Source organism: Bombyx mandarina, chromosome 28, assembly GCF_030267445.1.
Source record: "Bombyx mandarina strain Sakado chromosome 28, ASM3026744v2".
In the NCBI taxonomy this organism is placed as follows: domain Eukaryota; kingdom Metazoa; phylum Arthropoda; class Insecta; order Lepidoptera; family Bombycidae; genus Bombyx; species Bombyx mandarina.
This window is the reverse complement of record NC_143233.1, coordinates 1,858,953-1,886,497: the sequence shown is the minus strand read 5'-3', so window position 1 is coordinate 1,886,497 and position 27,545 is coordinate 1,858,953. Positions and strand designations below refer to the sequence as shown.

Here is a 27,545-nt window from a genome sequence, read left to right as displayed (position 1 = left end):
GAACTCGACAAAGAGGTCGACGTGCAACCTAACCCATGCATCAGCCCGCTGAGTTTCTCGCCGGATCTTCTCAGCGGGTCGCGATTCCGATCCGGTAGTAGATTCATTCGCGAAGCAATTGCTCTTGAATTGTTAGGTCTCCTTCGGACGCGCTCGGGCAGTTGTTAACAAATCCCACCCCTCCTGGCTGAGCCTTTGCTCGCCCACATGTCCTGGTGAAACTGGAAAGGCCTCCGGGCCACCAGTAATCTTTCAATCATAAAAAAAAAGAAATAAAAAACGTGTGGCACTCGGGAACTGCCGCGGTAAAGCTATTGCATAGCATTTTTTTATCAACTTATGCAATTATAATTAGACAATGATAATTTAATATTAAAACAATCATAAAACAAGACCATGTTATATTAAACATTAATAAAAGCAAAACCTTAACTGTCCCCTTCACACTCTTAAGCTAGACCGCGCGAGGGGAGAGATGGGCAGACTTTTCATGATGCGCATGCAGTGTGACGTCACGCCACGCGCTTATTCACAAACACTACACAAGCGCAACGTGTGAATGTGTTGAACGCGAGCTACATGGTAGGCGGAGTGAGGGGTGTTAGGTTTTTTTCGTTACGGAATTACATGATTCGCTCGCCGCGCTCAAGGCCCGCGATAAAACCTATGCAATAGCTTAAAAAGGACTTCATTTAGAATTAAGTCTCAATATAATTCAAACTACTATTACGATTTAATCTTGAGTTTATTTTCATTATATCGAGGGATGAAGAGCTATTTGGTTTAAATGAAATTTTTGTAACATTACAGGAGGGAGAGCCATTTAAAATTTATAATTTTGAAAGATTATCGTAACGAAAAAAACGTTCTTCAATTATTTGAATGCGGTAAACTTAATTAAAGTTCAGTTAAAAACATCGAACTGTTAATGGTACTTAATATTATAAAGAGGAAAGATTTGTTTGTTTGTTTTTATTGAATAAGCTCCGAAACTGCTGAACCGATTTGAAAAATTATTTCACTGTTTGGAAGCTACACTATTCCCGAGTGAAACGGTGACATAGTTGAAAAAAATTAAGGATCCACACTAAAACTCCAATAATGTAACCCAAGGTGTAAAAAAATTTACCTAAAATATTCTTTACATCGTGTGCCCTGCGAAAACTATTGATGATAAAATAAAATAATGTACTACGACTGTAGAACACATTATTGTTTGCCAACAAGTGTCACGACAGCATATGACTAACTATTATAGTTATGCCGCTATAGTGTTCTTTTATTTAAAAAAATAAAACAACGTCAAATATCGTTGAAATTTTTGTTAAAGACCCGAGCGGAGCCGGAGCGGGCCGCTTGTATTGAATATATCACATATCTATGTCGACGGCTGCTACTCTAGACGTAAGGTTGCCGGAATAATAAAATATATATCATACACATGTTTGTAGTTAATACGAAAATATGAAAAATCAAACTTAGCAATAAAAATTTAGTTTTTTTTTGGCCTTTTTCTTCTGTCATATATATACCTGTAATAATCTAAATCTGTGTGAAAGACAATAAATAAATCGAGGGGCGAAAAGCTTAAGCGACACTCAACAAATGTTCGCGATTGACTTCCACGGTGAAGGAATAACATCGTGTAATTAAAATAAAACCCGCAATATTATAATTTGCGTAAACACTGTTGGTAGGACCTCTTGGGAGTCCGCACGGGTAGGTACCACCGCCCTGCCTATTTCCGCCGTGAAGTAGTAATGCGTTTCGGTTCGAAGGGTGGGGTAGCCGTTGTAACTACACTGAGACCTTAGAAATTATATCTCAAGGTGGGTGGCGCATTTACATTGTAGATGTCTATGGGCTCCAGTTACCACTTAACATCGAACTGGGCTGAGAGCTCGTCCATCCATCTAAGCAATAAAAAAAAGACATTTTTGCAACTTTACAGGGGATCCATTTAAACGTTAAAATTTGGAAAAAATATCATAACAAAAAAACTTCTTCAGCTATTTGAATGTTGTAGACTTAACTGAACTTCAGTTAAAAACATCAAATTGTCGATGCTAATACGAACTAAACGAACCTTTACAAAGATAAAAGTCGCGTATTAAGCGAAATATCGGTTAAACCAAATAACATTTTACCCCTGGAAATGATTTCATTATTATTCTGTCATGAACTTAGTCGGAGTCAACTTAATATCAATAATTACGAATAACTCAAAAACTAACGATAAGATTTAAATAATAAGTCATCAACGAGATACATCAGTATTCAAATTAAAAAAAAGAATCATCGAATTCAATTTGATAACCTCCTTCTTTTATTTCGATTACAAAAAAGAAAAAAATTAAATTCAACCCACTTAGGTAATCGATAATTGCAAACTGGCAACCCTAAGTATAGTTCGCGTGTCACATCCGTTTAGTTCTAATGTTGTTTAATTGCAACTTACATGCTAACGTGTTGCCGACTTCGTATAAACAAACGAATTAGGGCAGTAAGCAATCAACAAACAATATTTATCATTTTAAAATAATTCTTAAACGCTCCACACCTGATAATTCAATTCAGTTAACTTTGCAGCACCAGTAGGGTTGACGCAAAGTCTAAATAAATTGTTACTTCGTTTAATTTTAGCTACCACTTTACGACCTGCCGTGACAATGGCCATATTCCTGGCACATCAGAGCAGGAAGATAGACCCGTCTAGTGTTAAGTGGTTACCGAATCCCGTAGAGATCATCAACGTAAATGCTGCCCCCCATCTTGAGCTATGATTTCTAAGTCTCAGTCTTATAGAATAACGGCTGTTCCAACCTTCAAACCAAAATGAATTACAGCTTTGTGGTACCTACCCTATGGAGCTGGTACAGCGCCCCTAGCGGCCAACGTAGTGGTGTTGTTCCAACTCGGCAGCGGCTTGGCTCTGCCCCTGGCATTGCTGACGTCCATGAGCGACGGTAACCACTCACCATCAGGTGGGCCGTATGCATATGAGGCTATGGGCTATATGGCAATAAAAAAGGGTGCGTTTACTTATGTACGCGCGTAAGAAGTTATACTTAATTTTTATTAATTTTTTTTTTTTTTTATTTAAATTTTAATCAATTTGAAAAAAAATCGATTAAACAGCATCCTCAAACACGCATATTGGACATCCCTTTTCTTGACATCGTATAAATTCGGTAATTCTCGGTACGGTTCGGAAAGTTCACCTGCGGCTATTCGCCAAGTTACGTCGGTCGTATTGTAATGAGCGATTTAGTGGGCAACTTCATTCTGTTAATTTTGTGTCACGGTGCGCGCGCATCGTAAAATTTCACTCTCATAAATTTTTTATAACGCGCCTAAATAAGTATAACTTCACAAAAATGCTCCACACAAATGTGAGTTAGCTTTTACGCGATCGAGAAGTTAACAAACTCGCATTAAGCACACAGGATACAATAGAGCAGCCTTTCCCAAAGCGGACGATAACGCCCCCTTGTGGGCGCTGCAGCCTTAATGGGGGGCGGTAATAGACCCAGAAAAAAATGGGGGCGTTGTGTAGAGGCTTGGGAGGCGTTTTGTTATTTCATCTAGGAGGATTCTTAGACACCGACTGAGCTCTCGCTATAGTGGCTTTTAAGTTTTTTATTCTCAAAGTGGGCAGTAGACAAAATAAGTTTGGGAACCACTGCAATAGAGGAACATTGTCCTTATTTATAAGAGATTTATAAATAAAAATTTAAAACTTTAAAAAAAATCGTTCAACATTTCGCAACGAATATAAAACTAGTCGAATATGAGTTATAGAATTTAAAAGGACACACACGGTCACACGAGTTCCGATCACCCCGGGCTACTGACGAAAGGTCAATTTTGTACCGACTCAATCTTCGAGTATGGGAAATTTTAAAGTAGCATTGAGAACATTCGAATTGAAGCATAAGGGGTTAGTTTTTATAATGGAAATATTAATTAAGCTTTGCTAACATAACAGCTTAAATGCCTTCGCCCATCTTAAGACATGAAATAGAAGTTTTAGTAGTAACATAACGTACCTACCGTTCGGACTAAAATATATTTTAATTTTAGTGTATAAGTAAAAATAAATAAATAAATCACATTTTATACGCTACAATATTATTTATTTTACACTAATCCATCAACACACACTAAACATACACTAAAAGTCTTATTGAATAATAATAATAATAAGCCTTTTTAATTCTTGTTCCACAATTTTAGGTAGATATAAGAAATTAAACAAGAAATTTTACTTTTATTAATAAGTTAGCTTCATATAGGTTAGTACGTGTATTAAAATAATTATAAATTAAAAAGAAATTCCGATTTGGATAAAGACATCCTCCAAAGATGCCCATTTTTGTCTGTCTTGTGCTATGAAATCCTATTGAAATGTTTGAGAAAAACAATTGAGCGTAAACTATTTTTAACTTAAACAAGATTCTTAAAATTGTAATTAGGCACATAGCAATGTACAATACCAACAATTATTACTGTATCAATATGGAGCCAGGACGTGCCTGACCTAGCTTGTCATTTGTTTAAACGTTCCTCGTCCTAAAGCGTTGGCTAAGCCGTGCGTGATTTTTTACGTATTTTAAAAGAAGACACATTTTTTTCTTCTGGATGCTCCGCGTTACTTTTTTTTGTGCTTCACGATCGCGGTGTTCATATGTGATAATACAGTGCGGTTACACTTGACCCACTTACGTTCTGCGCTGTACTTCTGAACCTGTACAAATCAATTAAAAAGGATTTTTTTTAATGAGAAAACGAACATTGTTAATTAATTAATATATACATACGTTATATTGCGTCACAACTGAGTTAATTTTTGTAGATTAATCCTATTAAAATAAATCGTCGAGACAAAATATATACTGGTGGTAGGACCTCTTGTGAGTCCGCACGGGTAGGTACCACCACCCCGCCTATTTCCGCCGTGAAGCAGTAATGCGTTTCGGTTTGAAGGGTGGGGTAGCCGTTGTAACTATACTGAGACCTTAGAACTTATATCTCGAGGTGGGTGGCGCATTTACGTTGTAGATGTCTATGGGCTCCAGTAATCACTTAACATCAGGTGGGCTGTGAGATCGTCCATCCAACTAAGCAATAAAAAAAAAAAAAAAAGATTTGATTTTCCTTACGGGTTTCTATCACTGTCTTGAGGCTCGACGAGTAAATTAACCCATAGACACAGCCCACTGAGTTTCTCGCCAGATCTTCTCAGTGGGTCGCGTTTCCGATCCGGTCCGATCCGATCCGCCGGGCTCGTCGAGCCCTTCGTCGCAAGCGACGGGTTCGACGAGGACGGTGACCGGTACTTGAGGTACCTAAAAGCACCGTTAGTGGATCTGGAGGATCCGTAATGACGTCGTTTAGGGCGACGTCGTCGTCGTCGTGTTAGGGTGAATTCGCCGTGGGCTAAAGGATAAGACGTCCGGTCCATTCGTGTTGAACGATGCACCGGTGTTCGAATCTCGGGCGGGTACCAATTTTTCTAATCAAATACGTACTCAACAAATGCTCACGATTGACTTCCACGGTGAAGGAATAACATCGCGTCATAAAAATCAAACCCGCAAAATTATAATTTGCGTAATTACTGGTGGTAGGACCTCTTGTGAGTCCGCGCGGGTAGGTACCACCACCCCGCCTATTTCTGCCGTGAAGCAATAATGCGTTTCGGTTTGAAGGGTGGGGCAGCCGTTGTAACTATACTGAGACCTTAGAACTTATATCTCAAGGTGGGTGACGCATTTACGTTTGTGGATGTCTATGAGCTCCAGTAACCACTTAATACCAGATGGGCTGCTCGTCCACCCATATAAGCAATAAAACAAAAACAAAAAAACACGTCGACTGTTTACCATTGGGTCCACAGGATCGGGTGTGTAATTACCGGCGCGGCGGCCACGACAAGAGGGTTTTCATATCGTGCCGCCTTCTCAAAGTGGCGCAACTGTAGATACTTACTGACTGAGTCAAGCTCCATGTCATCATGGAAATATTTTTTTGTCTAATTTTTATCGACGGACATGGACATGTGTTAAGCAAGTTTCTTAGAACAATATAACTGCTATCGGCTTACAGGATTCGAACATAGCACTGTCGCATCGCTCAATACTAACACTGCGGAGTGCGGACGTCTTATCTTTTAGGCCACGGTAAGTTGAAAATATATTTTTTTGTATATTTTTCATAAAATAAATAAGTACTTTCTCGCGAATTTACGTGAAGAATAAAACTTTCAATTGCATAAATATTATTACGACAAAGATTTGTTTAAAGAAAAAATTTCAAAAATTTTATCCTTAATAATATCTAACTTCATTTTCGCATACATTATAATAATTGTGAAGTATTAAGAGCAGGTGTGCAATTACAATTACAACGTTTAGAGGTCAGAGTACATATGTGTGTATGCTTGTGCATTTTAATACGTATATGCGGTTCACCTTTGTGAAATGTATTACCTTTTAAATGTTGAGGTAATCTCGTATAGACCGTATACAGGGTGTTCGCAAAAGCTCCGGAAACGGTAGTAATACTATTTTTATTCTAAATCAGGGAGCCCTGGTGGTAAGTAGAAGTGTTTCTACTCTATTGCTACCACGCTCCAGTTCTAAAGTTGTATATCAGTAATTTTTTTTTTATTCCTACCTCTCTAGCAAACAACAAAGCCAGAGATTCTTATTAACATTTTTTGTTTTAGTTTTAATTATAGATGACACTCCTGCCCATAAGGGGCTTAAAAACTAGGTCACGCATTCATTCCGAGCCTCTTTATCATACCAGTTCTCGCATTTATTCCTCTCGTGCTTTCATTCCTTCCATTCATACTTTGCATTCCTAGCTACGACTAATAAACGGAGGGGGGAATAGGGCTATTGGGACTCTTTATTACTATAATTTTTTACATTTCCTTATTCTATCTTAAAACTAGTACATGTAAACTTAGTCCTATTTACTTAAACTACGTTTTTTACAACAGTAATAATATGTTAAAATATTATGTGTTATAAAATTTTCTTATGTTCTATTATTAACCTCCTTTATAATCTGTATATTAAAAAATATGGAAATATTCATACGCCTAAAGAAGGGTGGTGCTGACGCTGTAAGCTTTTTATTGCACAAGATCTGTTAAGTGTAGCATACCTTAGCACAACCCAGGTCTATATAAGCTGGAATGTGCAAACTGGACTAAGAGACAACATGAGCAATATATTCTGACGATCGTCTGTAATAGATCGCATGAGAACATAAACCAGCACCTAAGATCTGTTAAGTATAGCATACCTTAGCACAACCCAGGTCTATATAAGCTGAACTGCTTAGACTTGACCAGGACTAAGAGACAAGAGTTAAGGGCCACGTTGCTGACGGTGCACAAGTCTACAGTTTGTTAACATGCTCCAGACAGTACTGCCAACTTTTTCATAATTTTTGACACAATCTACATACTAGCTAATAATAATTGTAAATTGACATGCTTTAACAAAAACCGACTTCAAATAGAAAAGTAAAGATATTCCAAAACAAATTAATATACACTAAAAGCATTAATCATCGAAATCGGTTTGGCGTGATAATGAGTTATTCATCTATTTGTCGCGCACGTACTTAATGCAAATTTAAGACTTATACAGTTTTCTCATGGATGCTATTATCAGAACTGGACTAAATTGAAATGGGACAACACGGGAAGCGTTAGATTTCTAATAAAAAAAAGAATCATCAAAATCGATTCACCCAGTCAAAAGTTATGAGGTAACAAACATTTAAAAAAATACAGTCGAATTGAGAACCTCCTCCTTTTTTGAAGTCGCTTAAAAACAAATTAATTCGACGTACCATAAAATGGGGGGAATCGGGACACTTTTTAAGTTCGACATTGATTTTTATCGTTTTTTTTTTGTTGTTATAGTAATAAAACGGAGACCATGATGGTTCCGGTAGTTTACATTTTATATACGACTAGCGACCCGCCCTCGCTTCGCTTCGGAAACATTAAAACACACATGCAACCAAAAAATAAAAATAAAAAAAATAAAAAAAAAGTAGCCTATGTTCATCAGGGACAATGTCGGCTTCTAATGGAAAAAGAATTTTTCAAATCGGTCCAGCAGTTTCGGAGCCTATTCGAAACAAACAAACAAACAAATCTTTCCTCTTTATAATATTAGTATAGATATACACTAGCTGTACTCGCCCGCTTCGCTGGTCATTTAAAATTAACATTATTATTAGGGAGTCCAACACTCATATATAAATATTAGCCTATGAATTAAGTACATGTATTTTCTACATGGATACCAAGTTTCAAGTCAATCGGATGCATGTTTCAGTAGTTATAACGGAACATCCGTAAAAATCACTGTAGATTTAAAAATTAATATATTATACATGGTTCATTACCAAATATACACAAAAACTGAAAAAACTAGCTTGACCCGATTCACCTTGGTTTTGGGGTGAATCGGGTTACGTATGGGGACAATAGAGTTTTTCGATAGGACTGGCACTATTTAGTTGTAAGGTAGGTACCTAACTATAGGTACAGTAGATTGGGGGGAATAAGGACTAGAGGGAGAAAAGAAAATAAAGTTACCAAACTTTGATGACTAAATTAAACTACTTAATATTCTTAAACACTAAATAAAAGTCACTTTCAGTTCAACAAAGCTAAATCTAACGACTCAACAAAAGTATTGTGACATCCTAGATTTGTCCCTATTCTAACTCTAGTCCCTATTTCCCCCAATCTACTGTATAGTACGCCAGGATATTGAGAAAAAGATAATTTTTACTGGTGGTAGGACCTCTTGCGAGTCCGCGCGGGTAGGTACCACCGCCCTGCCTATTTCTGCCGTGAAGCAGTAATGCGTTTCGGTATGAAGGGTGGGGCAGCCGTTGTAACTATACTGAGATCTTAGAACTTATATCTCAAGGTGGGTGGCGCATTTACGTTGTAGATGTCCATGGGCTCCAGTAACCACTTAATACCAGGTGGGCTGTGAGCTCGCCCACCCATCTAAGCAATAAAAAAAAAACCACCATTAATTTACATTTTTTACATTTTACATTAATATGATGGTTGATATTAATCTAACACCTGGGATCTTTTTAGCGTCAAGATGAAAACCCAAGTCAAACAAAACGTCAGCCCTCAAGAGACTGTTAGTTCTTTCTGTGCAAAATGAAGCGTAAAATTTTAGATTTGTTTTTTTTTTTATATAAAAATATACAGTAATTTGCATAATATTCAAATATCGACGAAAAACACAATTAAGTAGTCGTCCATGACCACGAAAACTTTAAAGTATTCTAAAGTAAGTCGGAAATGACGTAATGATATTTAAGAGACGCGAAATTAAACCGTAAAAGTAGTTTAAAATATAGGTGATTACAGAAACACCAATTTTAATAAAATAAAATAAAATCTTATTTTCCAATATTTTTAACCAATTAAATTTATCCCCCCCCCCCCCGTTTATCCCCAAATGACGAAATCATTGGTATGAAATCAAATAGATACCTTGGCTTAAATTTGTTTATGTATACTCTGTGTACGTGTCAGTTTACAAAATCCCTTAAAAAAATTATATGAGTTAATTGATAGCCTCAAAACACTATGTACTTAAGTAGATATTCTAATTATTATTTCAATTAAAAAGCATGAAAGTAGCCATGACTTGAATATTTATAAGACTTATTTATGAATATAAGATGCGTCACAATCCGAACATGTTTTAAAATATATTGGTATACTTAAATCGCAGAAAAAATTGTAATCATTTCAAGTCAAATTAAGTGTATTATCTATAATTTCAAATGATCTATGAATTTATTATTTCTTACATAAACGGGTGACATTGATAAAAGGATGAATGGAGTAGAATGGAGCACTTCACAAGATGAATGGAGTCATATCTAAATTATTTTTTGAAGCAACGGTTCCACTTTGTTTATGCCACCGATGATGTCAACGCCTCGCAAAGCATAACATTTTTCAATTAATCATTAATCTAATTACAATGAATTAACAATATTATTTTATCGATTACATGGTTCCTTAAATTGGTCTTTAAGTTCAAAGTTAATTATAGATAAACACCTATTTTTTTTAATGCCTTTTTTTGTATGACGCCACGATTTTCATCCGGATTATTACTTCAATTTCAAGACGAGAAGAATGGTTCGTGATGGTCAACAACCGGCGCGGTCGCGGTCAGCGTGCCCATTTTGCAGGGAACTTTCACTTTTCTATCTAACATTGAAGACATATCGCGCAAATCCTTACAACGCCATCTTTTGATGAGAAGATAAATTTAACATAACGCCATCTATTAAGCAGTAGTTGCAATTTATATTTAAGAAAAACAAAACTATTAAATCTGGAAGAATTTCTTCTGAACACGATTTATTCGAGTTGTAATCTTGGTAAAAACTAATAATAAGTATAAAATTAATGTTTAAAAATAGACTTTCATTGAACAATTAATAAATTAAATACAACATTACGTTCAGATTTGTAGTCAAAACGTAATATGGAATGCATAATTTTACAGCGTCTTGTGGGTGTCATCTTGGTTGGTCTTAGACAATACGATGTTGGCATCGAACAACAGTCTCGCGATATCATTGATATGCGTGTTCGGGCATATACAGTCGTAACGCGGTGCTGGCCAATTCGTCGTAAGTTGGGAAGTAAGCAAGAAGGCACCTTTTATTTATTTTTTGTTGAAAAAAAAAACTTTATTTACTACATTTATATTAGGTAAATTAATTTATTTTACTAGGCTTCGTGAAACCTTCGAGGGCTTTTTTTATTGCTTTTATTTATTTATAGCTACGATGGATGGACAAGCTGCACGGTCCACCTGGTGCTAAGTGGTCACTGGAGCCCAAAGACAACAACAACGTAAATGCCACCACCCAACTTGAGAAATGAATTCTAAGTCTCGGTTTTACAGTATAACGGCTACCTCACTCTCTTAGCCGAAACTCATTACTGCTTCACGGCAGAAATAAGTAGCGTTGTGGTACCTACCCGTGCGGACAAACAAGATGTCCTACCACCAGTGATTACTAAAATTATAATTTTGCGGGTTTGATTTTTATCACACGATGTTATTGCTTTACCGTGGAAGTCAAACAGCGTCAAGAGCAGTACCTCATAGAATCTACCACCGGATCGGAAACGTGATCCACTGAGAAGATCTGGCGAGAAACTCAGTGGGCTGTGTTTGTGGGTTAACTTACTCGTCGAGCCCTTCGTCGCAAGCGACGGGTTCGGCGAGAACGATAACCGGAGCTTGGGGTACCTAAAAGCACCGTTAGTGGATCGGGAGGATACGAAATGATGTGTTTTAGGCGACTCGACTCTTTACCATTTGGTCTGCAGGCTTTATCGAAGTGGTGCATTAATACCGACTGTAGATACTTACTGATGGACTCTAGGTCCAGGTCGTCGTGCAGGTCGATGTTCCTGATGAACCACGGGGCTCCGACGGCTATCCTGCAAAAATGGGTTAAATTTTTTACTGGTGGCAGGACCTGTTGTGAGTCCGCGCGGGTAGGTACCACCATCCTGCCTAATTCTGCCGTGAAGCAGTAATGCGTTTCGGTTTGAAGGGTGGGGTAGCCGTTATAACTATACTGAGATCATAGAACTTATATCTCAAGGTGGGTGGCGCATTTACCTTGTAGATGTCTATGGGCTCAAATAACCACTTAACACCACGTGGGCTGTGAGCTCGTCCATCCATCAAAGCAAGAAAAAAATAGTTTGGAGGGGTTTCAAGTTAGTGCGGGCCGCGTGAGCGAACACTACACTTGCATAGGTCATGACGGGGCGTATGCAAGTTTTGTAGAGTGTCACCTTATTTCTAAGGGACAATTTACTTCGCATGCAAATCATCGGATAGAGGCGTCCTAGTATGAAGGCGGCACGGTCGCGTACCGTCTTTAAGTGAGGGCGGAATATCATCCCTATGTCGAGGATGACGCCAAGTATTTGACCTTCGGGGCCCACGGTATTGGTTGGTCGTACATGATGATGGGGCGAATGGCGAAGGTGTTAACGCGCCTAGTCGGGAGTGAGATGCTCGAAGTGATTGAATTTCAGAAAACACGTCAACAGTATATAAAACACATGCATATTTCATTTAGATAAATGTAAATATTTTACTACCAAGCAAATGTGAGGAAAGCCGTGTATATTGATTTTTTAATCTTGCTGTTTAAATATTTTTAAATTTTGTTTATAAGCATATTAGAAAATTCACATATGTTTTCAGAGTCAGGATGGCCGAGCGGTCTAAGGCGCTGCGTTCAGGTCGCAGTCCACTTCTGTGGGCGTGGGTTCGAATCCCACTTCTGACAGTCTTTATTTTTGTTTTTATTTTGCAAACTTCAATAAAACGGCAGTGATACAAATGAAAAATATCAAGTTATGAAATCAATTTCTATTTAATTTTAGAATTTTGAATTATTTTACTCTAAAAATGGACATTAAAATGTTGTTTTTTTGTTTTTACCGAGTAATCTTTTGAAATTTCATAATATTACAAAAAGTACAGTTAGAAGTTTATTGTCTAAGAAAATCACCCATAAAACTGTTTAGAAACCCAAAAATTTTGGGTAGGACCTTCTTTATAATGGTACCAAAGTTTCACCTTTGTCATTTTTATTCAAGTGCAAAAACTATTACGTTAGATCTAGTCGTAACTACAATCCTATCTTTAACTCTTCTTAAATGTGATCCTCTGTATTCTATTCAATAATAAGAGGAAAATATTTTGCAAATAAAACTTAGGTACAATGCTTACCAATATAAAATCTTAAAATCTTAAATCTTATAACGCCTAACCAACTAACATTAATATAATTTATTGCGTAATGTAAAAATGAAATGTAGAGGAAATAAATAAAAATGATTTTATACTATTTCTAATCTATTCATAAGTAACGAGATCGTTTTATGATCCTTATTAATACAAAAAGCTTTCGTAACCTATAAAGTTTCTGATAACACTCCAACCAAACAAAACAACTGACCATTGTTACAATCCATTATCAGAGTACCAAACGTAACCACTAAAGTAATTACAGTTTTTGATACTGTCTTCTTACTGAGGTTCAAGGCGCTTGTCTTGTCACGCCGTAATAAAGCACTTTGATTCCCTTCTACTGATAAGGATAATCCCGGGCAGATTTTAAATAAACGCGCCGAATTACTTCTCTACTTCCGTCTAACGCGAGCGTCAAAAAACGGTTTTTCCTGGCTGAGCCCGTGCTCGCCCACTTGTCCTAGTGAAACTTTAAAGGCCTCCCATCCGGCCACCGGTAATAATTCGCTTCCAAGGAAAACGGTTTTCTATAGAAGTGGTTGTCGGGTATTTTCGGGCCCATGTACAATGGTACTATAGAATAGGAATAATAAACGCAGCCACAGCAGTCAATTAAGTATGAGATAATTTGGAGGATAAGTTCCGGCGCGCATAGGAATTAATTCGGACTATTTCGGACCGGTCGTAATTATTAAGTTTTAAATAAATGTGTAATATATATATTATGTCAATGTAAATAATTTTATTTACATTGACATAATAATGTGTAAACTGTAATATCTTTAAAATAGTAATCTGGAACTTTTTGGCGGGAACGCGAGGAGTAAAATTGTGTGATTTATTTTATTTTGTCTATTTAGTGTTTCTTCAGGTTTAAATGTGTAATAACGGTGGTTTATTAACTGTTTAATATTTGTGAAAGTGCACGAATGCGGGAAAATGAAACAAAGCCGCTGGACGTCACTTCTCGGGATCCTCCAAAAAGTCCACTGAAAAACCTCAGTAAATGACCACCATCTCATTACATTCTATATCATCTCATTACATTTAATTTCATCCCAGTTGATTAATGTCTCAAATTAATCATCTTCATTTCATTTCATTTATCTCCATATTATCATTTTTCATAAAAATATGAATATAAATTAAAATAAGACATGACTTAAAGGTCTTAGTTACCAGGTCATAAAATCCCTAAAAAAAATTAGTAATCTACGGCCGACAACTTGATAAGAATGATAAGACTCGGCAGTGATAATAATAACCTATAATTATTATCAAGAAAAACAAAAGTTTTTGTATATTTCTATGAATTATACTATTGTCGTTTAAATTACAATGACGATCATCAAAGTTATTGATGAAGAAGAAATCATCAAAAAACTATCGACATACATTCAAAAGATTTCAAACGACGCGATCTTGAATAGAAATAAATTCGTAGTTGGACTTTCTGGTACGTACTTACTGATTATTTTTTCATTAAAAACCTTCAAAACAAAAACAATAATTCAACTGTACTGTACAATATGTTTTAGAGCTTTAGAACTGTACAAGAGCTTTTGAATCTATTGGAAGTCTGTTTTACAACATAAAAAAATAACTATATGTAAATAATAAATAAGACGAAAAGGCAAAGGATAACACGTCTATTTTTAAAAATTTCAATCGTTCCAATATAATCGCATTTATTTGCCTAATTAACTTTTTTTTTAATTCAGGCGGCTCTGTCGTCAAATATTTATGTGAAGGCTTACCACAAGTTGAAACGGACTGGTCTAAGTGGACTCTAGCCTTCTGTGATGAAAGAGTAGTACCTGAAGACAGCAGCGATTCTACATTCGGAATATACAAGAAAGATTTAATCCCTAAGACTGAATTAAAGGAGAGCCAGTTTATAACAATCAAACAAGGAGCTACAGGTTGATATAATTTCAAGTTCTTCGTAGCAGAGTCGAATCTTTAAATCGCAGAGTGCAGGCAGTTACGAAATAATACGCTAAAACACTTATAAAATAGAATTAGTTACGTAGATGTTTTATTGAAATCACAGCTTTGTTATTTTATTTTACTTCACGAACCGACAGACACTTTTTCACTTTTTTTAAGACACTTATTGTCACTGCTGTCTATGTATATGTTTTCCTTTTTTTTGATAAGGAGTTTCTATATCTATCAACTCCAATATAGGTAACATTGTGATTTAAATAAAAAAAATTATATGATTCACTTCTATTATTATTATTATTATTATTATTATTATCTATTATTATTCACTATTACAAATGGAAAAATTTGATTCGAGCCCTACACCCCAGCAGAGGGTAATAGGAAAGCATGATGATGATGATGATGATATGATTCACTTCTACTTTGCAATAATCACATTACTTAGTAAAATTATACAAAGCTTTATTAATTGAATTCCTTTAACAAATAAAAAATCCTTGCAGCTCAAGAAACAGCAAAGGATTACATTGAAAAGTTAAGAAAAGTCTTTGGTGGAGATGATTTCAAATTTGACTTGCTACTACTTGGTATGGGGCCAGATGGACACACATGTTCCCTGTTCCCAGGTCACAAATTGCTTGAAGAAACAGAAGATAAGGTAGCGGCTATAACAGATTCCCCAAAATCTCCACCGGAGAGAATCACATTAACTTATCCAGTTATAAATGGAGCAAGGAATTGTATTTTTGCTATTTCTGGGGCAGGGAAGTCAGAAATGGCTAAAGTGAGTAGTTTTTAAAACTTTCATGAATTTCTTAAAGCGTCTACTACTGGTAAGACCTCTTATGAGTCCGCATAGGTAGGTAACACCACCCTGCCTATTTCTGCTGTGAAGCAGTAATGCGCTTCGGTTTGATGGGTGGGGCCGTTATGACTACTTGAGACCTTAGAACGTATATCTCAAATTGGGTGACGCCTATAGACATTGTAGATGTCTATAGGCTCCAGTAACCACTTAACACCAGGCTGGCTGTGAGCTCGTCCACCGTTCTAAGCAATAAAAAAAAGTCCATAAGCAGATAAGCTATTGATGTACTTTCGTAGCTCGTACAATCATTTGCACGGTCTGCCATAATTTCACTTAGCATTTAAAAAAATCAAAACTAAGATTTTTGAATAACTTTTAATTATTACAGCGTATTCTAAAAGACAAAGAAGATTTACCAGCTGGTCGAGTGAAGCCGACAGACGGCTCTTTATATTGGATACTAGACGAAGAAGCAGCTGTACATTTGTAAAATACGACTAGGTCATGACTGCAAGGAACAAACTTGTGCTATTCTGTTGGTATCATATCATGTAAAAACAGAGCAGATCATGCAAATTCATTTAAAAAAATCAACTTCTTAAGGCTTTAAATATTATCTGGAAAAAAAACACAAGAAAAATAATCATTACTTCAGTTGCTGTAATATCCGATGATGAACACATCCTACCAGATGGGCCCACAGGGTGTGGTGTGTATGCTGGTCTGTCTACAAAGATAACAAAAACGAATACGAGATTGTAGTCAAAAACATGGCTGTCTCATAACAAAATCACACAGGATAGTCTTGGATACTTTTTTTGTCCTAAAAACTGCTTTAGAAAATAAATGAAAAAATCATGATATAATATTGTGCAGCTTTTTCTCAATGTTGTGTATTGATCAGTTCATTTAAATAAGGAAGGTTCAAACATCACCTACATTTCAAAAATAAATATACAACGACAAAATGTATTTAGGATAAAGGGAATATGTATAAATATATTTATATTAATGGTGCTTTTTACACGTTGCTATGATGTCATATTAAATTATGTGCCGGTCAAGTGCCTTGTTATCTGATGACCTTAAGAACTGTGTAATATATTTGTGGTAAAAACAATTTGGAATTAATATAGAATATTAATTTTATAAAAATAATTATGTATTTACATGAATATGTATAATATTGCATTTATAGTATTACCTAATAAAATATTATACAGGAGTTCAATAAATTACAATATGTTTACGTTAGCGTAAAATGAAATCTTAAACTTGGTACAAATAATGTTAAAAAATTATAATTAAAATGTAGGTAATGTTTGCGGTTAAGGTAAAAGGTATACAGTTACTCTACTGAGAGATGAAAGTCGTTTATAATAAATGAATGGGTCTGATTCATATTGAAGTTTGATTTTCAGTTTTCAAAATTTAAGAAATAAATATAATCGTAGATTTAGTTCAGGCTTTGTTTACTTTTGAATGAATAATTATTAAAATTCAGTTTTTTATTTCCTTTTGACATATCAGTGTGCTTAGTGCGAGTTATTTATCGTTCTCGATAGCGTAAAAGTTAATTCAAATTTGTATGCGGTTGGAACGTTCGCCGCTAGGGGCGCTGTTCCAACTGCAAACGGCCACCCGCGGTACGACAATAACCGCAAGTAACATCGCGGGACTCAGCTAGTTTATATTCAAAAAAAGAAACAAACAAATTTATTTTCTCAATATGTGTATTTCTCACAGCTTCGTACGCTGGCGAGATCATCCATTCACATAAAAAAAGGACCTCGACTAATATTATCGACCTAACATTCATTTTTATTTATTTCCGTAATTTTAATAATATTACAAGTTCGTCAACTAAATACATTACGGGACGGCTTAGTGCACATGGCGCACCGCCGCACTTACAAATACATATTTATAAAAGATATTACATACGAAACTACGGTTAATTTAGCTAACCCTACAGTTATCAGAACTTGAGAATGCAGCATCGGAGACGAGGGTACAAAAAAAAAAACAAATAAATCATAATAATTACACAAAGCTTATCATTAAGTTTGAGATGATTTTATAACACGCTCCGACGCTTTGTAGACTATAAATTTTATTTTAAAACAAAAAAATTATGTACGATTCAATATTTTACATTATCGATTTCGAAAAAAAAAAAAAGAATAGTGCACAAGGAATGTTACGAAACGTCATTACAAGGAAACAGCTCTTCTTTGAATACACTATAACGGCTTAGGTACTACTACATCCGAGCATTATTTTAGTATTGTAACATCGAAAGACACCTACGCATAGACAATAATTTGACAGTTTTTTTTTTACCACAGAACACATTTCATTTGCATATTTTAAAATGAAAAAGTCATTTACGAAAGTTACCTAAAAGACAGGGGCCACCTTTTTAATGGCCATGTGTTTAAGAATAAAATACAACATTCAAAAATACACTGTATTGAAGCGGATCTTAATTATTATTTCTACTAAGCATTTTTCAAACTCATGGCAATTGAAATTCAACTTTTTCAGGCAACCTTTACATTCGAAAGCTGATACCAAACCAGATTTTAATAGATCATTGTCCGTAGAACTTTAAACACAAATGTTTTAATTTCTTTATTTAAAAAACAATCTGGTTTTCTTTGTCAGTAACGTTCAAATTCTAGCACAACCATTTTACTCTTCGAATCAATCTAAATCTTTGATACATCAACAGTAATTATTTGATATTAATTATAGATTGTTACTGTCATTGTGTTTTATCACAAAATTTCAAATGTACCATTATTTATAACCAATGCACATAGAAGATTTATTTTTCCCTCTTTTACATTTGCTGTTACGAATATCTTATTTTATTTTTTATATTGCATTTTTAATAGCATGTATTGCATGTTAATTTACGGTACTTTACTTTTTTTTTGTTGCCCTTGTAGGCAGACGAGCATACGGCCCACCTGATGGTGAGCGGTTACCGTCGCCCATAGACTTCAGCAATGCCAGGGGCAGAGCCAAGCCGCTGCCTACCGCTAATATTAACGCAATAAATGAGAAAGGGACATGACACTATTAAAACCGTGGTCTTATTCATATCGTTCAGCTACCGAATCAACTTACAGCATAATGTTAATGTGCGTGTATAAATGTCTACATTTCATTCGTAAAAATAAAACACCCACAACAAAAAAAAAACACTCGTAGTATTTTTGTTCGACGAAATGCGACATTAGGTGTGGTTTATTTAGAAATCGCGTCATTATAATATCAAAACAAAACTTCGCTATCGAGGAATTACAAAAAAATGCTTTAAAAAATATTCAACAATGCTTTTGTTGTGTAATTTACATTTCAGTGACTCAATTAATTCCATAGAATATCGCGTATTGTGACTATTTTGTACATACTTATTAGACGAAAATACTTTTTACATACAATGCATAGTTACGGTGTGAATTAAGAAAAAGAAAACCGCATAGGCAATTCCATTTTACCAAACAATCATCGCAGTGACGTAAGATAATACTGACAGCTGTCAAGTGACGACAAAAAGTTCGTACGAACGTCATATCTGCGAATGTAATTAGGATAATTGTTTTTTTTTTGTAGATATCGTCACCTTATACGGCTCGACACTTCCACGATTCGGTCCCGCGTTCATTCCATTCACTTTCCAGAATAGTCTAAATGAACTATACAAACGCGAGGCTCCCTCGTGTATGCGACACGCGAAAATCGATGTTATCGGCTGACAATATTGTAACAGTTCCACGTCGTCCGAAGGGGGGCGACATTTCCGAGTTGTTTGATGTAACATTCCTTGTTCGGTTGGTGTTCAGCGAGACAACGCCAGCAGTAGCAATTGAAGCTTCAATTTGTCTGTTAGGGACGCTCCGTTATCTATGTACATGCGTCTCGCTACTGACGAACTCCGTGTCTGTGGGAAAAAGTTTATTGAATTATTACTGATAATTGACCTGATGAAATTATCTGATTAAATCTATTAAGATATTTAAATAAATATCTGTATCTAATATAAGAAATGTATCTTAATACATATATACATTTCTTTAATATGAAACGGGCCATTATTTATTTGGAATAGAGAGAGAGTGTTAGTGAACCCAATGATAAAAACCGGAAGCGAATTTTAGATTTCATTAGGCGAAGAATGTCATATTATTATGAACTAAGTGTGTATATCTTCAATTGAACCACCAGACTATTAAGCTCTTGTAATTCTCTCAGTTAAGTCAAATCAATGGATTGCAATTAAAGTACAAAATATTTTGATGTTAACTTTTTCGTTTTATTGCTTAGTTGGGTGGACGAGCTCACAGCCCACCTGGTGTTAAGTGGTTACTGGAGCCCATACACATCTACAACGTAAATGCGCCAACCACCTTGAGATATAAGTTCTAAGGTCTCAAGTATAGTTACAACGGCTGCCCCGCCCTTCAAACCGAAACGCATTACTGTTTCACGGCAGATATAGACAGGGTGGTGGTATCTTGATCCGATTGCTTAGATGCAATCGGATCAAGTTCCACGACCCACGGATTAGAAAAGCATTAGAACATCCAACGCGTACCTGTAGCAGCTAGTTGGGCGCCCAGTACGACTGTGAGTAGTTCGGCTTGCTGGCGGCAGGTTTGCTTGACGATGAGCGAGCCCCCCCCGAACCACTCTCCTGTGCAAACGTTAATACCGTATTAGATTTATTATTGTTGTTTACATTAAAACAAATATTTTCACTTTTAAACGTCACATGTTGTAATTATTTATTAGACAAATATCATACATTTGGGAATGACTGACAAACCATACAACATGATTAGTAGGTATGTTACAGCTTATATATTTTTTTGAGCTGTGTAATTATGAAAAAAATTAAATTAATTTCATTTAATTTTCCAGCTCATATCTTTGTTGGGATCAGTCGTTTCCATACGCGAGCTACGCGAGTACTATTATTATTAGCTATTATTAATTAACCGGGGCGTAAATCCACTAAAATGTTCACAATAAAATAAGAAGTATAAATGTGACTTTTGAAAGTGAAATCAGTAATTCAACGCTACCCATAAGCTTTTTCATGTTAGAATAGAAAGCCTTTTGTATTCGTAAAATGAAAGTTAAGCAATTGTTTGTTTACTTCAAAAGTTGACAGGAAAGCGCTTACACATTTCAATGATTCAGATTTAAAACAAACATTAAAGTTCCAAGGATTCCACTTCAATACTCAGTGTGTTAAAATAGAAGTTTGTAATCAACATGGATAACAATATTTTTAACGTCTAAAGAAAATTCTTATACAATTGCTTATAAAAGTTTCAAAGCGAATTGGGGAGGCGTCATTTTCACAATCACTTACAAGTTTTATTAACTAAGAGATTGGCATAATGTTTTAAGCACTGGATTGCCAGAATGAGCCAACCTGATTCAACTCATTATTACTCTTATTCATGAACTTATGTTGATTTTTAATAAAATTTTAAAATGTATACATATATGAATTATTTACCCTTCCCATTAATTAGTTCGAATTATAGATAATTCAATTCATTTACAAAATTTTGACGTTCAAGAAAATTCATCCTATACCAAACAACTGACAATCTAGTGTTAAATATATACAGGCAGACACCTTACTGTAGTAGAACTATTGAAATTAATAGTATTGCCAATCTAACGCGACGAATAGTACTAAAGCTATTTGTAGTCACTTGACAAATATTGGTAAGCACTGATAACAACAGTTTTAATAATTGTTCATTCCGGAAAAAAATAAAAAGCACACAAATCAGATAACTCTCTCAGAAAAACCCGAGTGATTTATGACTTGAATGTCTGGTAGCCACAGATATTTACTAGCACTTAGCTACTTTTACGTTCCAATTAACTTCGAGGACATACTTATTTCAGAGATGTGTATTTGAAAGATCGAAAGTCATCAACAGAAGTACAGGGTAATTTTTTGTCTTGGTAACATTGAAAATTTATATTAGGCAACACAAGTCATGAAAATTCACCACAGTCGCTTTACTGTGACGTCTGCAGACAGCATTACTCCCAATTTAAAGCTCGACATCAGCACGCTTATTTTAGCTTTTAAGCTTAATTTAGCCACTCTATCTAACAACACCATAAATTGATAACTGACACTGTATCAAACTAAGCTTATGTGGTTTGATTTTAATCGAATTTGTTAAGTATTCAATCAGAAAATATCTTTTTAACATGAGTCACATTTCTTCTCATAGTTAGTGTGGTCAGGAATTGTAAAAAATTAGATGAGATAATTGTTATCACACAACCAGCAGAAAGCACCTAAATAAGTTTAAAGACATTTCAATACAGAGTCTAAAAATTAAATTTAATCATGTGTAGGCTTTTCAAACAAGACACATTTGTTTGGAGTTGATACAGTGAAAGTTATCAATAACAAATATGTAGATAGAGATATATAATGACAATATATAATATATAACACATGCATACGAAAGGCGGGTAAATGTAATGTGTTTATTATATATTTATTGAAAGCGTTGTTACACATAATATATGAGAGGCGTGTATATAATATATGGCTATATAATGTGCGTTATAAAAAACACAATTTTACTAGATGGAATGGTATTCTGATATTCGGTTAGTCAGGTTCGGACTAGTCATATTTTCAAAATACAAAACTTAATTTCCTATCTAATCAGTCCTCTTAACGATTACGAGGGCTCTAGGGATGGGACCGTTAGTCCTTGCCAATGCATCAGTATAAAACAATTAACTATAATATTCTTTTTTGACAAATCTTTATAAAATAGGGAAAAGAGATAAACCAAATCAAGCTTTTCATTTTCAATTAGTGGAAATTATATCAATTATTAGAAATTATGTCAATCAATGAATTCATTGTTTTTTCGAACGTGGTTTTATTAATCGACTTCAAAAAAGGAGGAGGTTCTCAATTCGACTGCATTTTTTTTACTATCGTAATTAAGAACTCTTTTTTTTTTTATACCGTTCCATTTAATAAACGTGTTTCATGGAACATAAACATATATTCTATATTTATAGAACTTACCCGCCTATTATGATTATTGTTCACCCGAACATCCATCTACAAACGAAAGCAGACTATGTAATATATAAAGTATATAAACGAAAACACACACACTCTCATTTTGTAATTCCATGCAGACTGCGGGGTAGTTGACGTGTGAATTTTATTGAAAAAAAAAAATATATCGAAAAAAATCCACCCATATTTATTAGTCACTTATTTGACTTGCCTTACTGTATTCGATTATACAGGGTGTGTACACATGGTGTATTTAAGTAAATTAAAGCCATTTTGAATTCCTGGTTGAGAAAGAAGCAACGTGATGAATATTGTTGTACCGTCAGCGTCAGGGACACGACTGATGGGGGACCTATCTCGAAGGCGAAGACAGGGCACAACATACGTTATAGAAATATTATATAAAAATTCGAGATATTTCCTTTTTCTTTGTACAAAGCTGACCCGAGATATCGACCGCCGTGATAGTTAATAGTTTTCTTGGGGGCGACAAAACCGTCTTTGATGATTGACAAGAAAAAAAATCGCTACTATTATCAACTTTCAAATATTTATTCAACGTCACCATTTATATATACACATATACACATAAATAAATATTATAAATAAAAATTATACATAAATTAAATATTTGAGTAGGTATTTAAACGTGACTTTGAGAGAATAAGAAACATTCCATCGGTTTCATGTGTGAACAAAACCCAGTCCGATCCAGAAAAGACACCACAACTTTAAAATTAAATATAATATTTTTTTTGCTAACTCTACCCACATTAATAGTAAACATGTCGAGATCAATGACCAGGCCGCGCCGGTGGCTTTGACGAGTTACTTGGAACTAAAATAAACCCATATATCGTCTTCTCGCATTAAAACTGTATCATCTCAAAATTTACTAATTTTACAGGAGAGTGTTTTAAAGTGTTTAACATGTGATATTGTTAATATTAATCATCTTTGTAACTGTTGGCGAGGAAGAGGAGGCAAGCAGTGGTGTACAAACGAAATGAATGTTTTATTTTTCCTTCCAAATTATATTTGAAATAACGGCCGTGACAATGTACAGGTACACAGGTGTTGTGCGTAAGGTTGCTGCGAGAGAAGTGTCGGTGCGGTTGCAGTAGTGCTCGTTGACCGATTTCTTTTTTTTTGGTAGTTTTTGTACGCATACACAGTAACATTTTTTTTTTACCAGTTACATTATATCTGTATTTTAAAGTAAGATAAAATTATGTATTAACTTTGTTAGTAGTAAACAAAATATAGGTAAACTAAAAAAAAAAAAAACTAAAACTAAACTACGCTCTTTTGACGGTGTTTATGAGAAAAATACTGGTGATGATACCAAATGAATCTGCATATTAACTCAATTTCGAATATTTTTGGAAATTGTACACTTTTAATGCCAAAAACCGATATGTATTTTAAGTTCCAACAAATGCGATACCAGAGATACCGCTGAGATACCTTTTTCATCGTAATTAGATTAATAGTTAACGTTGAACACCTTTCGTGCTGTTGATATTGAATCGGACTGAGTTTTATTTTGATTCGAGACGATTAGCTTGTCGTGTGTGATCGTTACGGGGTCCGGCATCGAGTCACATGTGCGTGTTGTCGTGTGGTGCGGTCCGCGGGCGCGTGCGTGGCGGTACCTGGTGGTGGTGGTGGTGGTGGTGCGGCGGCGCGGGGATGTACAGGTGCGAGGCGCCGAAGGGCGGCGGGGTGCCGCTCTGGAACGTCGCCTTGTCGTAACTCTGCAAAGGGTTATTCATAATTTCAACATTATAAAGCAAAATCTCATACAAAAATACTGTCACAAATAGGAATCAAACCACTGTGTTTATTATCAAGTTTTAACATTAACTGGACCAGTCGTCTTTTCAATTTGAGATATTAGACCGAATTAAAAATGTAAAATGTATTTAAAGTTTATTAACATTATTTACTTATTCTGGATTATACTCCAGTTAGAATTAAACTCAAAAATAAATGAAAACATGAGAAAACATTTTAGATTGAATTACGGTGTTATGTGCATATATACCATATTAGAACTTAAAACTACGGGTTTAAAGGCTATTTTTAGAAATTGCATGTGATTAAGGAAAAGTACAAGTAAAAAAGTTGGTTGCCCGTTTTCTCAAAATTACCAAATAGTATCAAACTCCCTTCATCCACTCATGTCTTCAATTATACACTCGCTTGCGATAAACATGAAGCTTGTATTGTTTTGTTAGAGAGGCGCGTTGGTGTACTCACGTTAACCTTGTTGAGCGTGACGTGCGTCTTGGCGTACATTGCGGCGCCCAGGTCGGCGGCGGCGCCCGCGGTCTTGCCGGCCGCGCCAGTGTACTGCGCGCCTGCGAAACAAATCTATACATAAAACAAAATGGTTAAGGCGCTTCGTGCGCGCTCACCTCGGCGCGGCTCTCGCAGATCAATTAACACTTTTTTATTTATTTATTCCTATGCTGAGAGCCTTGGGAGGCTATATCAGCTTCGCCCTAACGTGTAGGTGAGCTCACGGGGCTCAAACCTGACGACGTTGCTAACAAGAACCCTAGCAAGAGCAGTGCTTCGCAAAATCTACCACCGGATCGGAAACGCGACCCACTGAGAAGATCCGGTGGGCTGTGTCTGTGGGTAGTAATAACAGTATAGGTGGGGATTCCCCCATCCAATACTGTTATTATACATAAATTCATTGTATATCTAACTAACCCAACTGTTCTATTAACTATATGAAAACATATTAAAACAACCTTTAAACACCTTGTACTAAATAATTACAGTCACTTTGGAACCGAACATTAAAATTCTTTTGGATGATAATTTCTTTTCATCTACCAAAAGTTGTTGACAAATATTAACGTATCTTATGATCTCTACTACTAGTACCAGAGCCGGCCACCCCTACGCTGGCTATTTCTGCCGCAAAGCTGTCCCGCGTTCCGGTTCGAAATGTGGGGTAACCGTTATACAACTGAGACTTCTACCTACCGTCTCAACAATACGATATGAAATAAATGTGCAAAATCATTCAGATTTTGTTAAGCTCTTAAATTCTAAAGCGCATTAGTGGTCGCGGCGCGGTAACTACTCACCGTCGGGTGGCCCGTGGCCTTGTCTTCCTTTGTTAGCTAGTGGAAATAAAGACTATTAACCCTTTGACTGCTACGTAGGTCACCGGTGCCCTACGCGGCGCACTGAAGCAAATATGTACATTTCAAACCAAATCAAATCAATTTTTTTTATCACTACATAGTATAAAACAAAGTCGCTTTCTCTGTCTGTCCCTATATGTATGCTTAAATCTTTAAAACTATGCAACGATTTTGATGCGGTTTTTTTAATAGATCGAGTGATTGAAGAGGAAGGTTTATATGTATAATAACATCCATTAAATAGTGGAGAAATCAATAATAAATCACAGTTTCCGAAGCGAAGCGAGGGCGGGTCGCTAATTCAACTTAAGAAAGTACATACTTGTTGAACGTCAAAAAGAACTACCGCCAATTCACAAAAACTAGCCTCCGTCCTAAGAAGAACTGGCAAGAAATTCAACGAGCATCTTTTTTTTTAAATATTCATTTTTACAAGATGTATTATATCGTAACAATTCTGTTACTAAGGCGCTTGGATTACCTAACTTTGCATTCTTTTGGTTATCAATGTACCTATGTTTTAGTCTTTTAGGTCTCTTAGATATAGATACATTCTCAGTTTCTTCTGATTCGTCTTTCCAAGTCTACACTAGACATTTCGCTTAGTAACAGAAATCGACATAATTACTTCAGTGCGCCGCGTAGGGCGCCGGTGACCTAAATAACAGTCAAAAGGGTTAAAGCGTATTGCAAAACTAAACAGATCGTGCTAATACGAATAATACACTTCACAGTTATACATTTGCTTAATAAACAGTCGAACGTTCGAAGTTATTATAAAACATTAAATAGTATATTAGGTAATGTACTGTTCATCTGACAAAGTAATCTATAATGATTTTTGCCATTTTATTTTGCCATTTTATTTTCATTCAAACTATATCTTATACCTTTAAACGAGCAATTCTTGTATATTCATAATAATACCTAGTCAGGTCATAAATTCTGTCACATGTTTAATGTAAAATAATTGAAACAAGTTTATTCATTATGTAACCATTCATATACCAAAATGAACTTGACAAAACAAAGATTCTTATGACACTAAAGTTTATTCAAAATGACCTCCGTGATTTTGAATACAGGCCTTCAATCTGCGCGGCCAGTCGTCTATCGCAGCACGAACGAGGTCCATGTCAATATCGGCGGCTGCCTTAATCAAGGATGTCTTGAGTGACTCCAAATTGGGATGAGGCTTTGAGCACGCCTTTTCCTCCAAGTGTTGCCATATCTTGTAATCTAACGGATTCAAATCTGGACTGGAGGAGGGCCAGTCTTCGTGCCGGATGAAGTCGATTTCACGCGCCGCCAGCCAGTCTTGTGTGCTCTTCGCTCTATGAGCTGGCGCCGAATCTTGTTGGAATACCCAGTGCCTGTTATTGAACATGGTATGAGAAACAGGTTCCACAAGGTTCGTCAGGACTGTATTTTGATACACAACTGCATTCGTTTTTACACCTTTCTCACAAAAATGTACCTCTGTTAAGCCCCAATAAGAAACTCCCAACCATACCATGAGCGAGGATGGAAAATGACCTCGTTGGACACGCGGAATACGGTTGCTCGCTTCTTCACTACTGTGTGCGTACACCTTATCATTTTGTTTGTTGTAGCTCTCTTCTACGGTAAAAAAATTTTCATCCGAAAAAAGA

General features: G+C 35.7%; 2 protein-coding genes and 1 non-coding gene across 13 annotated transcripts in view; 2 read left to right on the top strand and 1 right to left on the bottom strand.

The window, feature by feature from the left end:
• Positions 1-12,321: 12,321 nt before the first annotated feature.
• Positions 12,322-12,405, top strand: TRNAL-CAG (transfer RNA leucine (anticodon CAG)). The gene has a single exon. It is a non-coding gene; the product is annotated as a tRNA-Leu (tRNA).
• A 1,676-nt stretch (positions 12,406-14,081) lies between these two features.
• Positions 14,082-17,031, top strand: 6pgl (6-phosphogluconolactonase). Its single transcript, XM_028171579.2, has 4 exons — positions 14,082-14,328; positions 14,594-14,794; positions 15,326-15,606; positions 16,019-17,031. Exons 1-4 carry the CDS (start codon positions 14,211-14,213, stop codon positions 16,118-16,120), a joined length of 702 nt encoding a protein of 233 aa, XP_028027380.2. The 5' UTR covers positions 14,082-14,210; the 3' UTR covers positions 16,121-17,031.
• Positions 17,032-17,345: 314 nt separating this feature from the next.
• lig (ubiquitin-associated protein-like lingerer) overlaps positions 17,346-27,545 on the bottom strand; it is a 42,813-nt gene continuing 32,613 nt past the window's right edge. For 5 of the 11 annotated variants that reach the window (XM_089739140.1, XM_089739139.1, XM_028171548.2 and 2 more), the window contains 6 exons: positions 25,834-25,869; positions 24,989-25,089; positions 24,382-24,483; positions 22,730-22,765; positions 20,237-20,335; positions 17,346-19,582 (listed from right to left, as the gene is read on the bottom strand). In XM_089739140.1, the coding sequence (XP_089595266.1) occupies positions 20,246-20,335; positions 22,730-22,765; positions 24,382-24,483; positions 24,989-25,089; positions 25,834-25,869 (365 nt within the window). In that variant the 3' untranslated portion in view covers positions 17,346-19,582; positions 20,237-20,245. The remainder of the gene's footprint in view (positions 19,583-20,236; positions 20,336-22,729; positions 22,766-24,381; positions 24,484-24,988; positions 25,090-25,833; positions 25,870-27,545) is intronic. The other 6 variants (XM_089739144.1, XM_089739147.1, XM_089739143.1 and 3 more) reach the window with 3 other exon arrangements.